Here is a 17,413-nt window from a genome sequence, read left to right on the forward strand (position 1 = left end):
CACAGATAAGATGCACCACACCCGAACCACAACGTTTTCTTTATTTCATTCTTCCTGTGTTGTGTATTTGAAGTGAAGTGTGCGAGCGCTCTATTAGAGAGGGTTGAGGTTTATCGTTGCGTTTCATTGTTCTCGGGTTCCGTAATAAATATTTCATTTTTGTACATTTTACCTCCGTCTCGGGTTGAGTTAATTTCCACAGGGAGAAGACATCGTCGGGGCCGTGATGGTAAGCGGCATTCTCCCCCGAACTCCCCCTGCTCGTGTATCCTCCGCCATTGAATTGATTGTCGCCTCATTAAGCTCGATTCCATCCATGGACGCTCTGTCTTAATAGAGTCATCCACAGGACAATACATACATATTACATACATCGAATGGACAGACAAACGGTATTCCAGACATCATTGCCCTATAAGCTACGCTGTAAAAAAGTATAATGACACATAGTGTGATTCATATTATGTTGTGAAACGACCCTGCTCATGTGAAACTGGCAAAATCCAGAACCACTGCTCACCTCCACTCATTTAGTCCTCTGCTTTCCCACCTGTGGTTCCGCCTTCCACACTCTTTTCCATCTAAATCTTTCCTCCGGGTCTTCAAGACAGCTGTCCACTACCATCTTCAGTCATCATCTGTCAAAAGCCATGTTTTTTTTCTACACCCGTTAAACCACCCCCAACCCTCTCAAAATTTTGCTTACATATCCATCTTGTCCACGCCTTGTGTTCTTCCCGTACTCCTCATAGTTACCTGCATCCCTTGTATGTCAGTCTCCATCTACCTTCTCCCTCGGCCCTGATATTAGTGTTCCCCATTTCTCCTGCTGTTCCCTTTGGAATGTTGTGTCCTGATCTGTTCTGTGTCGTAGCTCTTCTCCGAGCCGAGACCTTATATATTAAAAAAGACCCTTAAGACACCATTATACCCTTAAAACCCCATTACACCATCATGACCCTTTGCTATTAGGCAAGCTTTTTAACAACTTAGGATGAACCCTTTGAATACACCAGGCATGCCAAGTTACAGACAAGGTTACTTATATCTCAGCTTGCCTTAATGAGACAAAACATCTCATTTCGTGACGTTTCATGGATTTTTACAGTAGTACGATTGCTTCATGGTTTTCTACAGTTGTACTATTGCATTCATGATGCAGCCACTATTCTGTGTGGTCCCATATATGCAACAATAATACATCAAACTTGTTTGATCGATGCGTCTCAGATCCAACATTCTAACACCAGGTGATAAAGGGTGGCGAGTCGTGGGTTTATGGGTTTGATCGGGAAATGAAAGCACAGACTTCCTAGTGAAGACACCTGCATCACCAAGACCTTAAAAATAGTCAGGTTCACTAAGTTATTTCGTTTAAAAAATTTGGAGATTAGCAAAACTATACATTTTTGGAATATTCAGAGCATGAGGAATCCAAAAATTAATGTTGGCATTTGCGTAGACACCTTTGCGAAAATGACACTCAGGACAGGGATGAAGATTTGTAGAAGCATATTCCTGAACGTTATAGACCTAGTAGATCCTGTGTATAGGACTTATAGTTCAATCTGATACTAACAAGGCTGCTTTCTTGCTTTATAAACCCATACCTATAACTTCAAAGGACTTGCAATATCATGTATTATGTAATACAGTTATATTGTTGGTGTTGAGCCTGGTGTTGGCTTAGCGGTTAGGGTGCCGGCTTGGGATCCTAGGATCCTGGGTTCGAATCCCGGTCGATCACTGAATTAACGCCAGGGGGGTTGACTCAGCCTGTCATCCTTCCGAGGTCGGCAAATTGAGTACCAGCTTGCTGGGATGAATGATCCCGGTGTGTACCCCGGTTTAGAATAGGTACACCGTATCCCTGCACATCGTAAGAGCGTGACTAAGGGTTGGCGTCAGGAAGGGCATCCGGCCATAAAAACATTGCCTCAAAACAGGGAACCATGATTGTCATGGAGCCCGCAAGGCTAACCCCCGCTATAGCGGGGAAAATGGCCTTAAAACGATCATTCATTCATTCATTCATTCAATACAGTTATATCACAAATATAAAGACAATGGTTTTCAATTACCTTTGTTTGTTGCTTTTCTATAATCCTGAGCACTATTTTGAGGCCTTTATTGGATTCCTTGACCCAGAAAACATAGGATTAGCATATTTAATTAAGTTTCTCGGTTGACTAGAAGCCGAGATGGCGCAAAATATGTATTTTATGGTGGCCATTTTGAAAATCCAAAATCTGTGTCTGTGCAAATGTCAACATTGATTTTCGGATTCTCCATGCTCTGATTCCAAAAATGTACAGGTTTGCTAATCTCCCAAATTTTTGAATGAAATTATATTTCTTAACATAGTGAACCTGACTAAAAGGAGCGCCAGTCAAGATCGCAAGTGAAGGTCATGCTGATTGCATTCATCGACGTGGAAGGAATGGTTCACACAGAATTTCTTCACAAAGGTGCTACCATTAATGCGGCTTTCTATGTGGAAGTTATGAAAATATAAAGGTGGTTATTTATATATGTGGAAGTTATGAAACATTTTTTCAAATCTTGGGCATTTATTATGATTTGTTCCCCATCCTAGTTTTAGTCCGGGGCTGTATGTAATCCCGTGGGATTTGGATGTTTATTTTGTATTCTTTGCGGGAAATCATTAATTATGATGTGAGTAAGGGAAAACATTTTGGCGCCAATTTTTTCGAGTATGTTTGCATATTGTTTTATGCAAATTAGGTATGACGTCATAATTCGTAAATAAAAATTAAACGATGTAAATTTTCTTTGCAAAATCTGATAAAAATTTAATTTTGTGGACCCTATGCATAGATTTTAGCGGACATTGTCTGTATTCAGTATCTTATTGATAAATAATACTTTACATGTGTGCCATGCTAACGAATCGTGACGTAATGACGCCATATAAAAGTATGATCTGATCAAGTCTCATCACAAACATGGCAACAACAAGTTCTGGTTTGATTTTTTTATAATTTAGTATGGATTACAAAAATTGCAGATCACTTATACTTTTGTTCTTTTGTTTGTTGTTTTGTTCTTAGAGGCATGACAAGTCTAGACAAGGCAAGACACAAGCAAGATTGATCTGTTACCCTGCCCTTTCCTGACTAAGCAATGGAGCCAAGTCCCATGAAAAGACCACTGATAGAAATTATAAATGACTATAGTAGGTGCATTATATGCCAAACCCTTACAAGTGAGCCACTGGTCAAGAACGTTCAGCAAGGGACATATAAAAACATTTTGTATTATGTGGCAGCCCAAGCTAAATATGGCGAGAGTGACCTTATTGATGTGAGCAAACGATTGGAACATGTTACTGACGGCATGTTCAAACGTTATGGTGCGTTAGTCCATGCTAGTTGTAGAAAGAATGTGGTCCATTCTCAAAAGCTGGAAAGAGCAAAAGTAAGATTTGAGAAAGCAGTAAGTTCCAAAAAAATCAATGTACTTTTGCCAAAGGCTGGACGACCTTCAACTTCATCAACGCCAGATCTCGCTCCAGGACCATCCCATGAAGTACGCCTTTCCCGCTCATCTACTGCAAGATATGACAAGCAAATGTGTTTTTTCTGTCAAACATACAAAGAAAAAGAACATGTGCACGCAATCCAGAGTGGAAGCCGAGGAAAGCAACTTCATGATTACGTGACAAACTGTGACAAAGACATCTTCAAGGTTTATCTTCGTAGTGCTATTAAACCTGATGATGCCCTCTCAATTGATGTCAGATACCATCAAACATGCTGGACAAAACATGTTGTACGCGGTACGGGAAATACAAGTGTAAAAAATACCAAAGAGCAATCTGTGAATGAGAATGAGATTGCTGCAAAAATAGAGTTCCTGGATCTCATCAAGAATCTACTTGAGGCTGGACGTATCCTCTCTATTGATGATGCACATACAGCTTATTTGAGAATATTACGGCAACACAATGTAGATGATTCACCTTCTCGCAAATATGTAAGGAAAATTATCAATGACAATAACGTTGACATAGACTTTATCCCTGCTCCTCGTCGAAATGAGGCGGATCGCTTTTGCTTGAATGCTGCTAAGATAGCGGCAATTGAGGCTGCTGTTAGTGCAGCTGATGTTGACAGTGACATGAGACTCATCTATCTATAATTCCAGTAATCTCTGTGTGTTTGTTTGTACGTTTGTACGTTTGTACGTTTGTTTGTTTGTCTGTGACCGCTGTTTCTCGACAACCACGGGTCCGATATACTTTAAACTTGCCAGGTATATTGCTGGGGACCCGAGGATGTGCCTTTTCAAGGTTTCATATTAATCGGACAATTACTTACCGAGCTATGTCCAAAAAACGATTCAACCAATCAGAGAGCAGCGAGCTATCGCGTGTGCCGAACGTGGCGGACACACTCTGCCTCGGATGGCACATTTGAGAGCGTATTCATTTATTTCACGTTTGCAAACTATGTTGGCGCTATGTTGGCGTTAAACTATGTTTTAAAACTAATAAAAACCATTTCATGTAAATAGAGGGGGGGGGGGGGGATTGTCACTGTACTCGCACGAGCAGATGGCGGAAGTGCCTGACCGCCAAGTGAAGTCCGAGCAACTCGCAGTCGAAGGTACTGTAACGGCGTTCGGGCGGGCGAAGCTGCCGGCTAAAGAACGCCAGCGGTTGCCAAGCTCCGTTTTAAAACTAATTAAAACCCCGGGGGGATTGTCACTGTACTCGCAAGCCGTTCGCCGTTCGCTTTGGCGTTGCGAATGGACCAAAACATTTCATGGACCAAACCATTTCATGTAAAGCGTTCGCCGTTCGCTTTGGCGTTGCGAATGGACCAAAACATTTCATGGACCAAACCATTTCATGTAAATAGAGGGGGGGATATAATTTTAGATATAGATATAGTACGGGCATGCCCTAGTATATCAAAGTGCAAAGATTGTACGCAAGGTCATATTAAAGTCAAACCCTTGGGAATATGATGGTACTCTAGGATCAGACATGACAGAGAAAATCCCTTCCAAGCTTGGGAACTTACTCTGCTGGATTATGGCAGGTGTGTCAACTGAACTTCAGACGGAAAAGCATACGAGTGATGTCGACGAAAAGGCATGCATTCTTGGCCAACAAATTATGTATCAGGTTAAAACTGATCGGCAAATGCGTTATGAGCCCACATCGTCACCGGTGGAGGCTGCACAGTTTCGCAGGCGCCAAGAGTATCCCTTACAAGTTGGAACCGGTATCGTTGTCCACCAACAAACACGGAGTAGGTCGATGGTAGATTACTTTCACCATCTTGGCATATCGGTAGACTACACACGCATATTACGACTTGAGACACAGCTTGCACAAGCAGTTTTGAGTCATTCTGCTAAATAGGACGTCTTCATCCCACCCAGTCTCGTCAAGAATGATTTCATATTCTTTGCCGCCGATAACTCTGATTTCTCAGAAGATACGCCCGAGGGCAAGAACACTCTCCATGCTACTGCAATGGTAGTTTTCCAGCGCACCTCTCAACCTAAAAGCGTAGTAACAGTGAATATGAGCGAGACCGCTGCAGCAAAATTGCTGAAACTTGGCCCACAACTGACTACTGATATGTTGACATGTCATGTACCTGCTAATGCACAACCTCCATGTATCAAGTATGACACAGTTGTCACCAGTCCTGCAGCTGACATAACAGACTCTGCGTCGAAAGATGATTCGACGTGGGCAGTTGGGCAATCACTTATCCGATCAGGGACAGAGAAGCAAAGCATACCTACATGGTCAGCGTACAATTCTGCGAAAGGCTTACCACAACGTAGATTAACAACTGTTGCTATGATGCCATTGCTTGCTGTGCCTGCTCACGAGTGGAGTACACTGCTCACTATCCTCAAGCAGGCACAGAAGATCACAGCAGTTGTTATGGGCGAAGGGCGCAAGACTGTTATTACCTTCGACCTACAATTGTATGAGAGAGCTGTAAAATTGCAGATGCACAAAGCACCAGCCTTAAACCATCTTGTATTCCGAATTGGTGAGATGCACACTGTGATGACGTCATTACGAGCCCTTGGAACTTCTATCGACGACAGTGGATTTGATGATGCATGGATTGAAGCTAACCTGTATTCATCCACAACCACACGTCAGATACTTAAAGGCCGTCACATGAAACGTGCTCTTACTGCTCATAGTATCACATCATCAGCCCTCTGTGACTTGCATCTAAGTGCATTCCTGGAGACAGAAGTGGCACAATCAAGTACTGTTCATGATAACCTTCAAGTGGCTGCATCAATGGTCAATTCAGCATGTCAAGAGCGCAAGTATGACGAATTAGACAACCGACACAAGCAATTACTAGCTGTGGTAGATGTCTCTTTAATGGACAAGCTGAATGAATTTGATGCAAAGATGGAAACAAGTCATCCTACTTTCAAATTTGCCAGAGATTACATGAAATTTGTGGCTTGGATATGGATGTTCATTCGTGCAACACGGGAAGGCAATTGGAAATTGCATCTAGAATCGCTTAGAGCATTGTGTAAGTACTTCTTCGCACATGATAGACAAAACTATGCCCGCATGGTTCCACTGTATTTGGCACAGATGGAGAAATTGGAAACAAATGATCCTGATATCTATACAGAATTCATGGCTGGCAACTTCCGCGTCTACAAAAATGAAGTCCCTTTCTGCGCAATAGGCCCAGATCATGGCATTGAACACGAGAACAAAGTCATGAAGATCCTTGGAGGTTTGAAAGGGCTAACACAGCAACCGGCAGCTATGGCCAGATGGTTTCTGATTGCACCTGAGCTAAGTCGCTTGGTCAATGAAGCTGAACATTTGGTGGGTAAAGTCTCCCAGAGATCAGTAAGTCATCATGATTTGTCAGATGCTAAGTTGGAACGGTATGAGGATAATGTAGGCAAATTGAGAGAGGTGCTGAAAGTGAATGATCCATTCATTATTGAAGATGATGAGCTCATCAACATCGTCACACAAGCGATCATGCCAGAGGTAGTAAAACAGGCAGTAATACAGCGAGATCGTGTTGGAGAAGAGATGTTTGAGAAATTTGTTCAAGAGCGTCTTGTAAACCTAGAGCTGAATATCTGGAGTCCTATGAAGAAGGCAAATCTCAAGACTTGGAAGACAGCAAGAATGGTTAAGAAGAGCAAGAAAGCTGTCGCTGTTACAGCAATTAAGAATGAAAGAGCACTGTTCGCCCGCTTCCTTGTTGTGATACTGTCACGGCCAGATATTGACCTGAAGGAGAGCATCAGTGAGTTTGAGTTTGCAGAATATCCTCATTCACTCTTCACTTTTGATGGTATCTTGCAGTCTTGTGTTGCCAAAAGTAAGCTGATGACTATTAGACTGCCAGGTGTTCCAATTTTTCATTTCATTTCGTGACCTGAAAATCGGGTGGGCATCAAATTGGCATGATAATATAGAAAAAATTAAGAAATAATGTTCATGACTTTTCACAAGTCAGATTCTGGTACGTTAGTCTGTAATATAATGTTGAAATGTATAATTTTATTTCCAAAATCTCCGTTTAGCCTCGAACGCATTTCGATGTATTGACCAATGAGGATCGCGCTTATTCGCGCTACGAACGATGTCTGGGCGTCCGGCTGCGAGTAAACAAAATGGCGGCCTCCAGTAGCAGCGACAGTGACGAGGGTGGGAGCGAGAAACGCTGTTATATGTGCATTTCTCCGGCCAAAAGATCAAGTTTAATACCTTTTAGTGATAGAACATGGCCGCGATATTTGCAATTTGTTCTTACGTGGCAGAATTTAGAAGGTGATCAAGCTGAAATTGCGAGAAATTTCGTGAAGAACCACGCTGACGAATTCGGCGAACGTGGATCCATTCAGCGAACGTGGATATGTGGAACGGCGAACGTGGAACGTGGAACGTGGATTCGGCGAACGTGGAACGGCGAACGTGGATATGTGGAGCGGCGAACGTGGAACGTGGAATTCGGCGAACGTGGATATGTGGATCCATTCACGTATGTTAACAATACCTGCTATAGCTATACCGCATGATGCAGCGTTTCATCAAGTGTGTTATTCACGATTTACCGACAAACAACGAGTGAGCAGGGTGCAAAGCAGCATGAAAAAGAGAGAAGAAAATGCAGCCAATACTGGTAGGTTCAATAACTTGAATAATAAATCATGACAATGCTTCAAAACTTAGTTTGATTTTTTTTTTTTGTGAGGTATATGTAAAATAATTTTGTGTGTAGTCTTGAACGATTTTGAATTGAAGGAACTGTCCAATATTTATGCAAGGAGGTAGGGCCGAGGTGAAACAAATAAATTTTTAAAAGGAAGTCTGAGGAAGGGGGGGGGGGGGGAGGGAATCTAGTCAGGCTAACCATGACGAGGTCTAGACATTTTTAACTCACATAATTTTAATTGTTTTCTTTTATGTGTATTTATTGCAGCTTCAACATGCAATGACATCAACGTCAACATTGACAAGGTGCATAAAGGCCAACAACCAGTCAAGAAACGTGCTCTACGCTCCAGCTTAGGCAAGCCTAAATGTTCAGCCAGATCCCAATATGTGTTGCCTAATATATGCATCCTTTGTCAGAAAGAGAGAACAATCAATACAGGCAAAAGGGGACGAAGAAAAGAGCCTCTAACAAGGTGCTCAACAATTGAGGCACCAAGACTGCAGCAAGCCGCTAAAGACAACAACAATACAAACCTGCTGCTTCAAATTCAAGACTGCGATTGTGTTGCGATAGAGGTAAAATACCATGGTCGCTGCTACAAGGAGTATACCCGGTATTTAGGCAAGCTAGCAACAACACCTAATGCAGAGCAACAAGGAGACTCCAACTACTCAGAAGCATACACATTATTTTGTGCAACAGTCAAGGATCTTATAATAGACAACAAGGAAATCTACAGACTGAAACGACTTAATGACATGTTCATGAAACAAATCAAAGCAACACACGGAATAGAATCAAACTACAAAAGTGGCTTTCTCAAGACAAGACTGATGAAAACATTTCCACAACTATGCTTTCTAACCCCGTATATGCGCTGCCAAGGACACCTTGTGTATGTTAATGACATCTCCACTGAAGTGCTGGTTGAAGAAAAGAAAGTGTTGCAAGAAACCATGCATGGTTCAGGTGATGACACAACAGAGACAGAACAAACATCCGACTCTGAACCAACCCCACCAAAGCAACCTGGGCATACTGAGAATAACCTTAGAGAACACTACTTCACTGCATTACAATTGAGAAATGCAATAGATGAGATCATGCCAAATATGCCATGGCCCCCAACCTCTGAGCACCTGACAACAAATGCCGCAGAAGCAATTGTACCTGCCTGTCTCTATAACTTTATTGCATGGATGGTGGGAGTGTCAGACGAACCTGATTCTGATGAGTTTGTAAAGATAGAATCTACAATACATAGAAGAATTCTCACAATTGCACAGGACATCATATACCTCCAATCAAAGGGAAGGAAACAGATGCCCAAACATTTGTCACTTGCAATGACAGTACGTCATCTCTCAGGTTCAGCCCAATTAATCAGCCTACTGAACGGGTTTGGTTACTGCGTCTCAAACTCTGTCGTCTTAAATCATGACACTGCACTGGCTAACCAAGAACTACATCGTGGACAGGATGCTCTTCCATCAATCATTCAGGCGGGCCAGCATGTCACACTCGTATGGGACAATAATGACTTCGGGGAGGAGACATTGTCTGGGCGCGGAACAACGCACAATACCAATGGGATTATAATACAGCGACCAAGTCAATCCCATGAAGTAGTACAACCAGCACCAGTCACTACAGTTAAGAGGACGCGGGAGAGATCGATGCAGCCACCTGCAGTGAACCTTGCCACATATTATGGAGGGAAAAAAGAAGGACCCGCTCCATTCGCAACCAGCGTTCCATTGGATCGAGCAACGTACTTCCCATTACTCCAGCACCCTAAGACGATAGACCTAGCATACCACATCACCAAGTACAACATTGACGGGACTCTGCCATCTTGGACAGGATTCAACCAACTACTGTCTTGTGTTGAAGTTCCACCAAAGAGCGTGATAGGGTATCTCCCTGTCATTGATGCCACTCCGACTGAAATGAATACGGTACTAACAATACTGCAGAGAAGTGTTCAGATCACCGACAAGTTACAGTTGGAAGCAGTCGTCATTGTCGTTGACCAAGCCATCTATTGCAAGGCACAGCTCATTAGATGGAAGAATGCACAGTTCATGAAGAGACTGGTAATTCGACTTGGGGCATTCCACACTGCAATGTCCTTTCTTGGCTGTATTGGAAAGAGATTTCGAGATGGTGGTCTCCAAGACATCCTGGTTGAGTCAGAGATTGTTGCAGTGGGGTCTGTGAATGGAGTGTTCAGCGGCAAGCATTACAACAGGGCAGTTCGAGCCCATAAGCTGATGTCAGACGCGATGCAGCAGATGCTCCTGGATGCATATTTTGAATCTATTCCAGAACATGAGGCAGGTAGAGTGAAGGAACTTTTGTCAAACTTAGCTGAAGCTTTCCCAGATCCAAACTACCATGTCATTCTCAACAGCGACAAGTTCAAAGACTTCAAAACCTCCTTTGACAAATTCTTAGAAGCAAGTGACACCAAACCAACATTTCGCTTCTGGAGTTCATACATTGAGACGGTGGAGCTTCTCTTGCTATTCATTAGAGGGACACGAGAAGCCAACTGGGATGTTCACCTCGCCAGCATACGATGTATGCTTCCATGGAAATTTGCCTATGATCACATTAATTATAGCAGATACCTTCCAGTATACTGGCTGGAAATGTCAGATGTTCAGCAGACCCATCCCACCATTCATCAGAAATTTATGGAGGGTGAATTCGCTACCCAGAGAAGCGACAAAGCTTTTGCCCAAATCGCCTGCGACCAGACCATTGAGCAGACAGCAAACAGGGATTCCAAGACCAAGGGGGGCATGACCGGTTTCACTACCAGCAAGGGGACAGTTAACCGATGGATTTGGTCACACCACGTGAGGGGGTCAATTGCACGGGAATGCGAGGTTATGGCAGGGAAGTCCAGATATGAAGAGCACAGCTCAACACGCTCCGATCTACTACAAAGTCACATGCTACGTGACAAAGCTGATGTTGACAAAATAATCGAGATGACAAACAGCATGATTAATCCATTTGAATATGATGGAGAGGACTTGGTTCATGTTACATCTGGTGTGGTGGCTACGAGAGAAGTTCAGGAAGATCTAAACACAGCATATGAAAGAGGAGAAACAGAGTTCACCACCCTATGTAAAGAACGACTTCAGACGGAGACAGTCGACCTGTTTGGCTCAATGAAGAAACTGAAACTTAAGACATTCACCAACATGTCTAAGGCTGTGAAAAAGAAAATTCGTGGAAAGGATGCGTCTTTGAAGGCTGACAGAAATCTCTTAGCAAGGCTTGTTGTCATCGGGCAGTTCCGGAAAATTGATCTTCAAGAGTTAATGTCCTATTCTCTTGGCCCACTACCTCTTCCTTTGGCAAGTGTGCAAGGCTGCCTCATCAAGACCAACAAAGCCAACCTACTTCATGCACTTGAAAGTCAGGCAGAGAAACCTGTGGTTGATATTCCAGTAGGAGGCATGTATGTAATGGATGGTATGGCAATGATACAGAAATTGAATATCAACAAACTCACCGGGGAAAGGACATTTCTCAATCTGGCCCACGAAATACTGAAGCGCCTTGTCAAGGGAGCAGAGGGAAACAAGTCCAGTGAGTTCCATTTCGTAACCGATACTTATCGAAAGGTATCGATTAAGAACGCCGAGCGAGAGAAGAGAGCAGCCAGAGGGTCTCAAGTGATGCAAATATATGGCCAGTCCCTTCCTCAACAATGGAAGAAGTTCCTCTCCAACGGTGACAACAAGGAGTCGCTAATCGAATACTTGTTTGAGACGTGGAGTAAGGTCAAGACAGCATACCTCAGAGGAATTACAGTGTTCTTGGCACATGGAACCAAATGCCATATCTTCACAGGAAGCAGCACTCCAGATCAGGTAGTTGAAGTGAAAGAAGAGCCATCACTAAATTCGACGCATGAAGAGGCGGACACACGGATGTTCCTCCATGCCGCGCATGCAGCACACACAAGCAATGACGTCATCATCATTAGTCCGGATACAGATGTGTTCATAATCGGCATAGCCTTAGTACCCCAAATCCCTGCACATCTATATTTCCACACAGGAAAGGGAGTCAACCTTAGGACAATTGACTTGAAAGCAATCTACGATAGCATTGGGGATGATGTCAGCCAAGCTTTGATAGGCCTACACTGTTTTACTGGCTGTGATAGTGTAAGCGCCTTCTATGGCAAAGGCAAAAAGAAGGCCTTAAACATCATACTAAAGAATCCAGAGCTGTGCGGTGCCTTGAAGGACCTTGGAGAACGGTTTGACATACATCCAGACATGATGGAAGCACTGGAGACATTTGTCTGCAAGTTATATGGACAGCACAATATCACTACTGTGAATGAGGCCAGGTACAACATGTTTCGTCTTGCTAGAACGTCTGAGATCACAATGCCTCCCAACCAAGATGCCCTGAGACAGCACATCAAGAGAGCCAATTACCAAGCTGGTAAGTTAATTGGTTGTTTCTTTGAATATTGAACATCACCTGTAATTTATGTTTGGACAGGAGTACTAGTATATGGTGCAGCATGTGTTAATGAAGATGATTATTTGGAAAGTTTATTGAATTGAAAACAAAATATTGAATGTCAGAACATTGCTTTGTAAATGTTCAAAATTAACAGGTCTATTTGAAAGAGTAATTGAAGTAACTATCTATACAGTTGAGTGGTTAAGATAACATGACATGTAGATGATCCAGAGATTTTTTTGCTCCACACTCAGTCAGAGCAGGATGTTTTGGATTTCACATGTTTCTCTACACAGAATTTCCCAATAATATGATTGTTCTGTTATTAGTGTTAATGATATACCTCTGATGTTGTTTTGGAAATATGTATATCTCCATTCTTAATGTTATTGATCACTTCAATATTTCAGGAATTTACAAGAGGAGCCTGCAGCCCATCCCTGACATTCCCGACCCTAATGGCTATGGATGGATGATGGAAGAGGAACTTGCCATGGACTGGATGACACTTCCACCTGCACCAGACAGTGTGATGGAGCTTGCTAACTGCACTGGAAGCTGCAAGAAGACACGATGCAGCAACGAAACTACATGCACTTGCCTACAGAATAACATTCCGTGCACAGATTTGTGCAAGTGCGGCAGGAACGACTGCTCAAACATAACTGGCCATGTTGACTTTGATGATAAGAATGATGATAAAGCCTCCAGATCTGAAGATGAGGAAGACTCTGATGCTGAAGAGGATGAAATAACTGCACTATTTGTATGATGTTTTGGACAAGTTTCAACATGACCAAGCCGAAGAGACAAATTGTGGCTATAGTTCAGCCCATCTCGAGTTTATCATGACGTCAATGCGCACTGGTTCGCTTGTACGCCGCGTAATCGTCTTTGATGGGTTAAAATATCACCCCTTACACACTTATTGGACCTATTAACAGTTTCAAAATAGCATTGGTAAACCACCATGGATCGTAGTAGCAACACCAATCACAAATATTGTACAAAAATTTAAAATTATGCAGGTTTTAAGGTCCAAAAACATGACTTTCTGATAAATGCATCAACAGCATGTTATTTTACCAAGTCGTTAAAACAACATTTTTACTACTTTTGGGGGTCTGAATTAATAAATATTGCTGCCAAGACCAATGTGAACATGACATCATATAGTTTGTGTTGTTTTTTTACTGTGTAAATGGGTATTTCAAATGTAACATACAATTGGTGTATACTGGTGTTTTGGGGCAGCGGTTCTCGGTAACGTACCACGATATCGCTTGTGAAAAAAAACAAGATGTTTTGGAGGTCATAAGGCTTCATCCCACACCCATCTTGCCAAATCCCTAGGTTCAGGTCATGAAATCAAAAAAAAAAAATAGATATCCACCCTATGGCCCTGTGTCTATATCTTGGAACATTTGCCTGACCAACAGCAGCTTGTTGTTGCACAAGGAGAGCAAACACAGCATGGCAGAGTCACAATCATTGATGGAATGGCCATGGTCCAGTCAATGGGGAAACCTACATGGGTGAAAACTTGCTACGATCTCGCCAATCACTTTTTGCATGTCCTCAATTGCAAATCTCAAGGATTTCATGAAGTTCATGTCGTTTTTGACCGATATGACATTCCTAACTCCCTGAAGGAAAGAACACGCAATTTGCGCCTAGGAGATCATAGAAGCCTTGCTTACAAAATCTCTGATGAGGCAATCATTGAAAAGGTGATGCTAAAGCAACTGCTGAACAACCAAGACAACAAGCAAAGACTCACTCTCTATCTAGCATCACACATCTTGAAGCATCGCAAGGAATCTGAGAAGATATATGTGACAACACTCAGTGAGGAATGCAAATCAAACAAGCTCATATTAGATCATCTGAACAGTACTCAAGAGGAGGCAGATACAAGAATGCTACTTCATGCTCTTGACGCTTCGCAGAGGGGGGGGGGGGGGCACGTCGATCTGCATTCAGAGTCCGGATACAGATGTGTTAGTTCTCGCCTTGCAACATCGATGCTTGTTGGAACAGGTGGTCTACGGTGAACTATTGATTTTAGTCCTATATATGATGCCCTGGGCAGTCAGAAAGCTTCTGCACTCCCTGGCTTCCACATCTTAAGTGGTTGTGACCAGACTGGCACATTCTGCGGGAAATCAAAAATTTCCTGCTGGAATACACTGCAGAAAGCCGATGGTGATATTGTTAGAGCATTTGGCAACCTTGGAAACACTCCAAGCATACAGGAAGATGACGTCAGTGAATTGGAGCGCTACGTATGTCAACTCTACGTTCCTGGCACAACAATCTCTTCTGTGAACGAGATGCGTTGGTTCCTCTTCAGTGAGCGCCAGTACACAGATGAGAAATTGCCCCCTATAAAGGCCACCTTAGTACAGAAGATCAACAGAGCAAATTATGTCACCATGATATGGAAACAATGCAGCACTGCATCTTCAACTCTACCTCCACCAACTTCTCAAGGATGGCGTCTGGAAGGTGACCGGCTTCTTCCCGTACCAACAACAGTTTTGCCAGCACCTCAGGCTGTGCTTCAACTAGTCAAATGTGGATGTAAAGGAAGTTGCTCTACGATGATTTGCTCATGTTGGAAGCACAATCTCAAATGCATCACAGATATGTGTACCTGCGAAGTAGCTTGTGAGAACAGAATTGTTAACATACATACTGCAGGTGACGACAGTGACGATGATGATGATGTTCTTGAAACGTAGCTCATGCGGTCAGCTCCAGATATGTCCATGTACTTATTTTTGGTTTCCTTGTTTTAAAACCATTTCATGTATAATGGCACTATTGCATACATCAAATGCATGGTGAACACAATATTACTATGACATCATAACTAATTTGCATATGATGGTTTGATAGGTCCCCTTGAATATAATGAAGATATATTGAAAACCCCAGCACAAGACTTTAGTAACAAAAGCAAAGGAAATACCTTTATGTAAACGGTAGCATGAACATTTTCCATAGGCTTTTAAAAGGTATGACATATCATACTTGAATAGAAAGCAAAACGATGATTGAGACATGCTTTTTTCCTAGTTTATATGTGATAAATATTAAACTAGAGGTATTGACACCATAATGTATGTATGAGAGCAGGAAAATTTAAAATAGCATTGTAGATGACAGCCAAAATGATAATTTTTGCATTTTTTATGTGTATTCTATGGCATCATAGTTCATATGCACAAAAAGGTGGGAAAAAGTGTTCGAAAAAATTGGCGCCAATGTTTTTTTGATTCAGTGGTCATCGTAGATTAGATTCCAGTAGAAATTAGGAAATAAACATGAACGGCCCACGGGAGCCATTTTGGAGACATACGGCCCTGCACTATTTAGCCGACCTGTTGTTAGCCATTCCAACCAGCCTTATTGGTCCATCCCCACTCTGTCCAATGAATTTTTGTACCTCCCTACATTCTCAGGATGCACTCGTTTGTGTAAAACAAGGGAGGAAATCACTCCATTTATGATGACGAAACATCTGATGCCCCGTGTGGAGATCGGTTTCTGAGGTTTGGGACATGGAATGTAGGGAAAATGACAGGGAGATCAGGAGAAGTGATGGAAGTATTGGTCAGAAGAAGAGTGGAGATATGTTGTGTGCAGGAGACGAGATGGAAAGGAAGTGGTGTGAGAATTGTGAAGGGTAGGCAGGGACAGAAATACAAGTTTGTGTGGCAAGGGTGCCCGGAAGGCATGAATGGTGTTGGTGTCCTGTTTTCTGAGGAGTTTGTAGACAGTGTGGTGAGTGTGACTGGAGTGAGTGAAAGGTTGATGATGGTGAAAATGATGATTGGAAAGCTCTTGGTTAACGTCCTCTCTAAGTTATAATCCTCTCCAAGAAGTTCTGTCACTCAAGCTTTTGGGTATCACTATCTGCCATGATCTTTCCTGGGAAAACCACATTTAAAATCTGGCCTCCAAAGCCAGTCGCCGACTGGGCATCCTCCATCGTGCGAAGTCCTTCCTTGGCACACCTGAGCTCCTCACCAAGTCCTTTAATTGTGGAGAATTCGGACACGTTAAAAGGTTTTGTCCTAAGACCTCTTGTCCAAAGTGTGGTGAATCGGGACATAACGAAAGAGATTGTAAAAAGGCCAATCCCTCCACCGCGCCTTCTGACACCCCGACCGTGCTCTCTGACACCTGGACCGTATCTCCCGTCACCCCTACCGTACCTACCAGACCAGGTCACTCTGACACTTCCGTCACTTTCATCCGCAGCTCAATGGAATACTGCTCTCCCCTCTGGGCTGGTGCTCCTGCCTCACACCTAGCTCGTCTTCACGCTGTTGAAACCAAAGCATTCAGAATCATTGGAATCTCCCGCGATGAAGCTAACTCCAAGGGCCTCTCACTCACTCACCGCAGGCAGGTTGGTGGTCTTTCCGTCTTCTACCGACTCCTCTCTGGCCTTGCCCCCCCCCCCCAAGCTCTCTCTGGGCTCTGTCCCGCAAATATTCCTACAGGTCGCACAAGATCTGCCTGCAACCCTCTTATGTTTAAACTGCCAAAATCAAGACTCTCTGCTCACCTTCACTCCTTCATTCCTCTTTTCTCCCACCTCTGGAACAAACTCCCTCACTCTCTTCAATCCCACTCCACTCTCCAGGTCTTTAAAACAGCTGTTCACCACCCTCTCTTATCCTCCCCCA

At 43.1% G+C, this 17,413-nt stretch overlaps 3 protein-coding genes across 7 annotated transcripts in view; 1 reads left to right on the top strand and 2 right to left on the bottom strand.

The window, feature by feature from the left end:
• LOC137427366 (uncharacterized) overlaps positions 1-17,413 on the bottom strand; it is a 420,191-nt gene that overhangs the window by 311,763 nt on the left and 91,015 nt on the right. The window lies entirely within an intron of this gene.
• The window catches only part of LOC137427379 (uncharacterized), a 79,753-nt gene that overhangs the window by 3,123 nt on the left and 59,217 nt on the right, over positions 1-17,413 (bottom strand). For 2 of the 4 annotated variants that reach the window (XM_078778359.1, XM_078778360.1), the window contains 2 exons: positions 3,482-3,571; positions 173-329 (listed from right to left, as the gene is read on the bottom strand). The exons of 1 other annotated variant lie outside the window; for it this stretch is intronic. In XM_078778359.1, the coding sequence (XP_078634485.1) occupies positions 173-329; positions 3,482-3,568 (244 nt within the window). In that variant the 5' untranslated portion in view covers positions 3,569-3,571. The remainder of the gene's footprint in view (positions 1-172; positions 330-3,481; positions 3,572-17,413) is intronic. One more of the 4 variants, XM_078778362.1, reaches the window with a different exon arrangement.
• On the top strand, positions 7,517-13,879 carry LOC137418739 (uncharacterized). Its single transcript, XM_068104853.2, has 2 exons — positions 7,517-12,689; positions 13,124-13,879. Exons 1-2 carry the CDS (start codon positions 8,969-8,971, stop codon positions 13,483-13,485), a joined length of 4,083 nt encoding a protein of 1,360 aa, XP_067960954.2. The 5' UTR covers positions 7,517-8,968; the 3' UTR covers positions 13,486-13,879.

Source organism: Myxine glutinosa, chromosome 5 (genome assembly GCF_964187855.1).
Source record: "Myxine glutinosa chromosome 5, kmMyxGlut1.1, whole genome shotgun sequence".
Lineage (NCBI taxonomy): Eukaryota > Metazoa > Chordata > Myxini > Myxiniformes > Myxinidae > Myxine > Myxine glutinosa.

What these genes read in the sequence shown, in the direction of transcription:
- LOC137418739 (XM_068104853.2), top strand. Translation starts at nt 8,969, where the DNA reads ATGTTCATGAAACAAATCAAAGCAACACACGGAATAGAATCAAACTAC. An exon ending in GAGAGCCAATTACCAAGCTG is followed by an intron (nt 12,690 to 13,123) that starts GTAAGTTAATTG and finishes TCAATATTTCAG; the next exon opens with GAATTTACAAGAGGAGCCTG.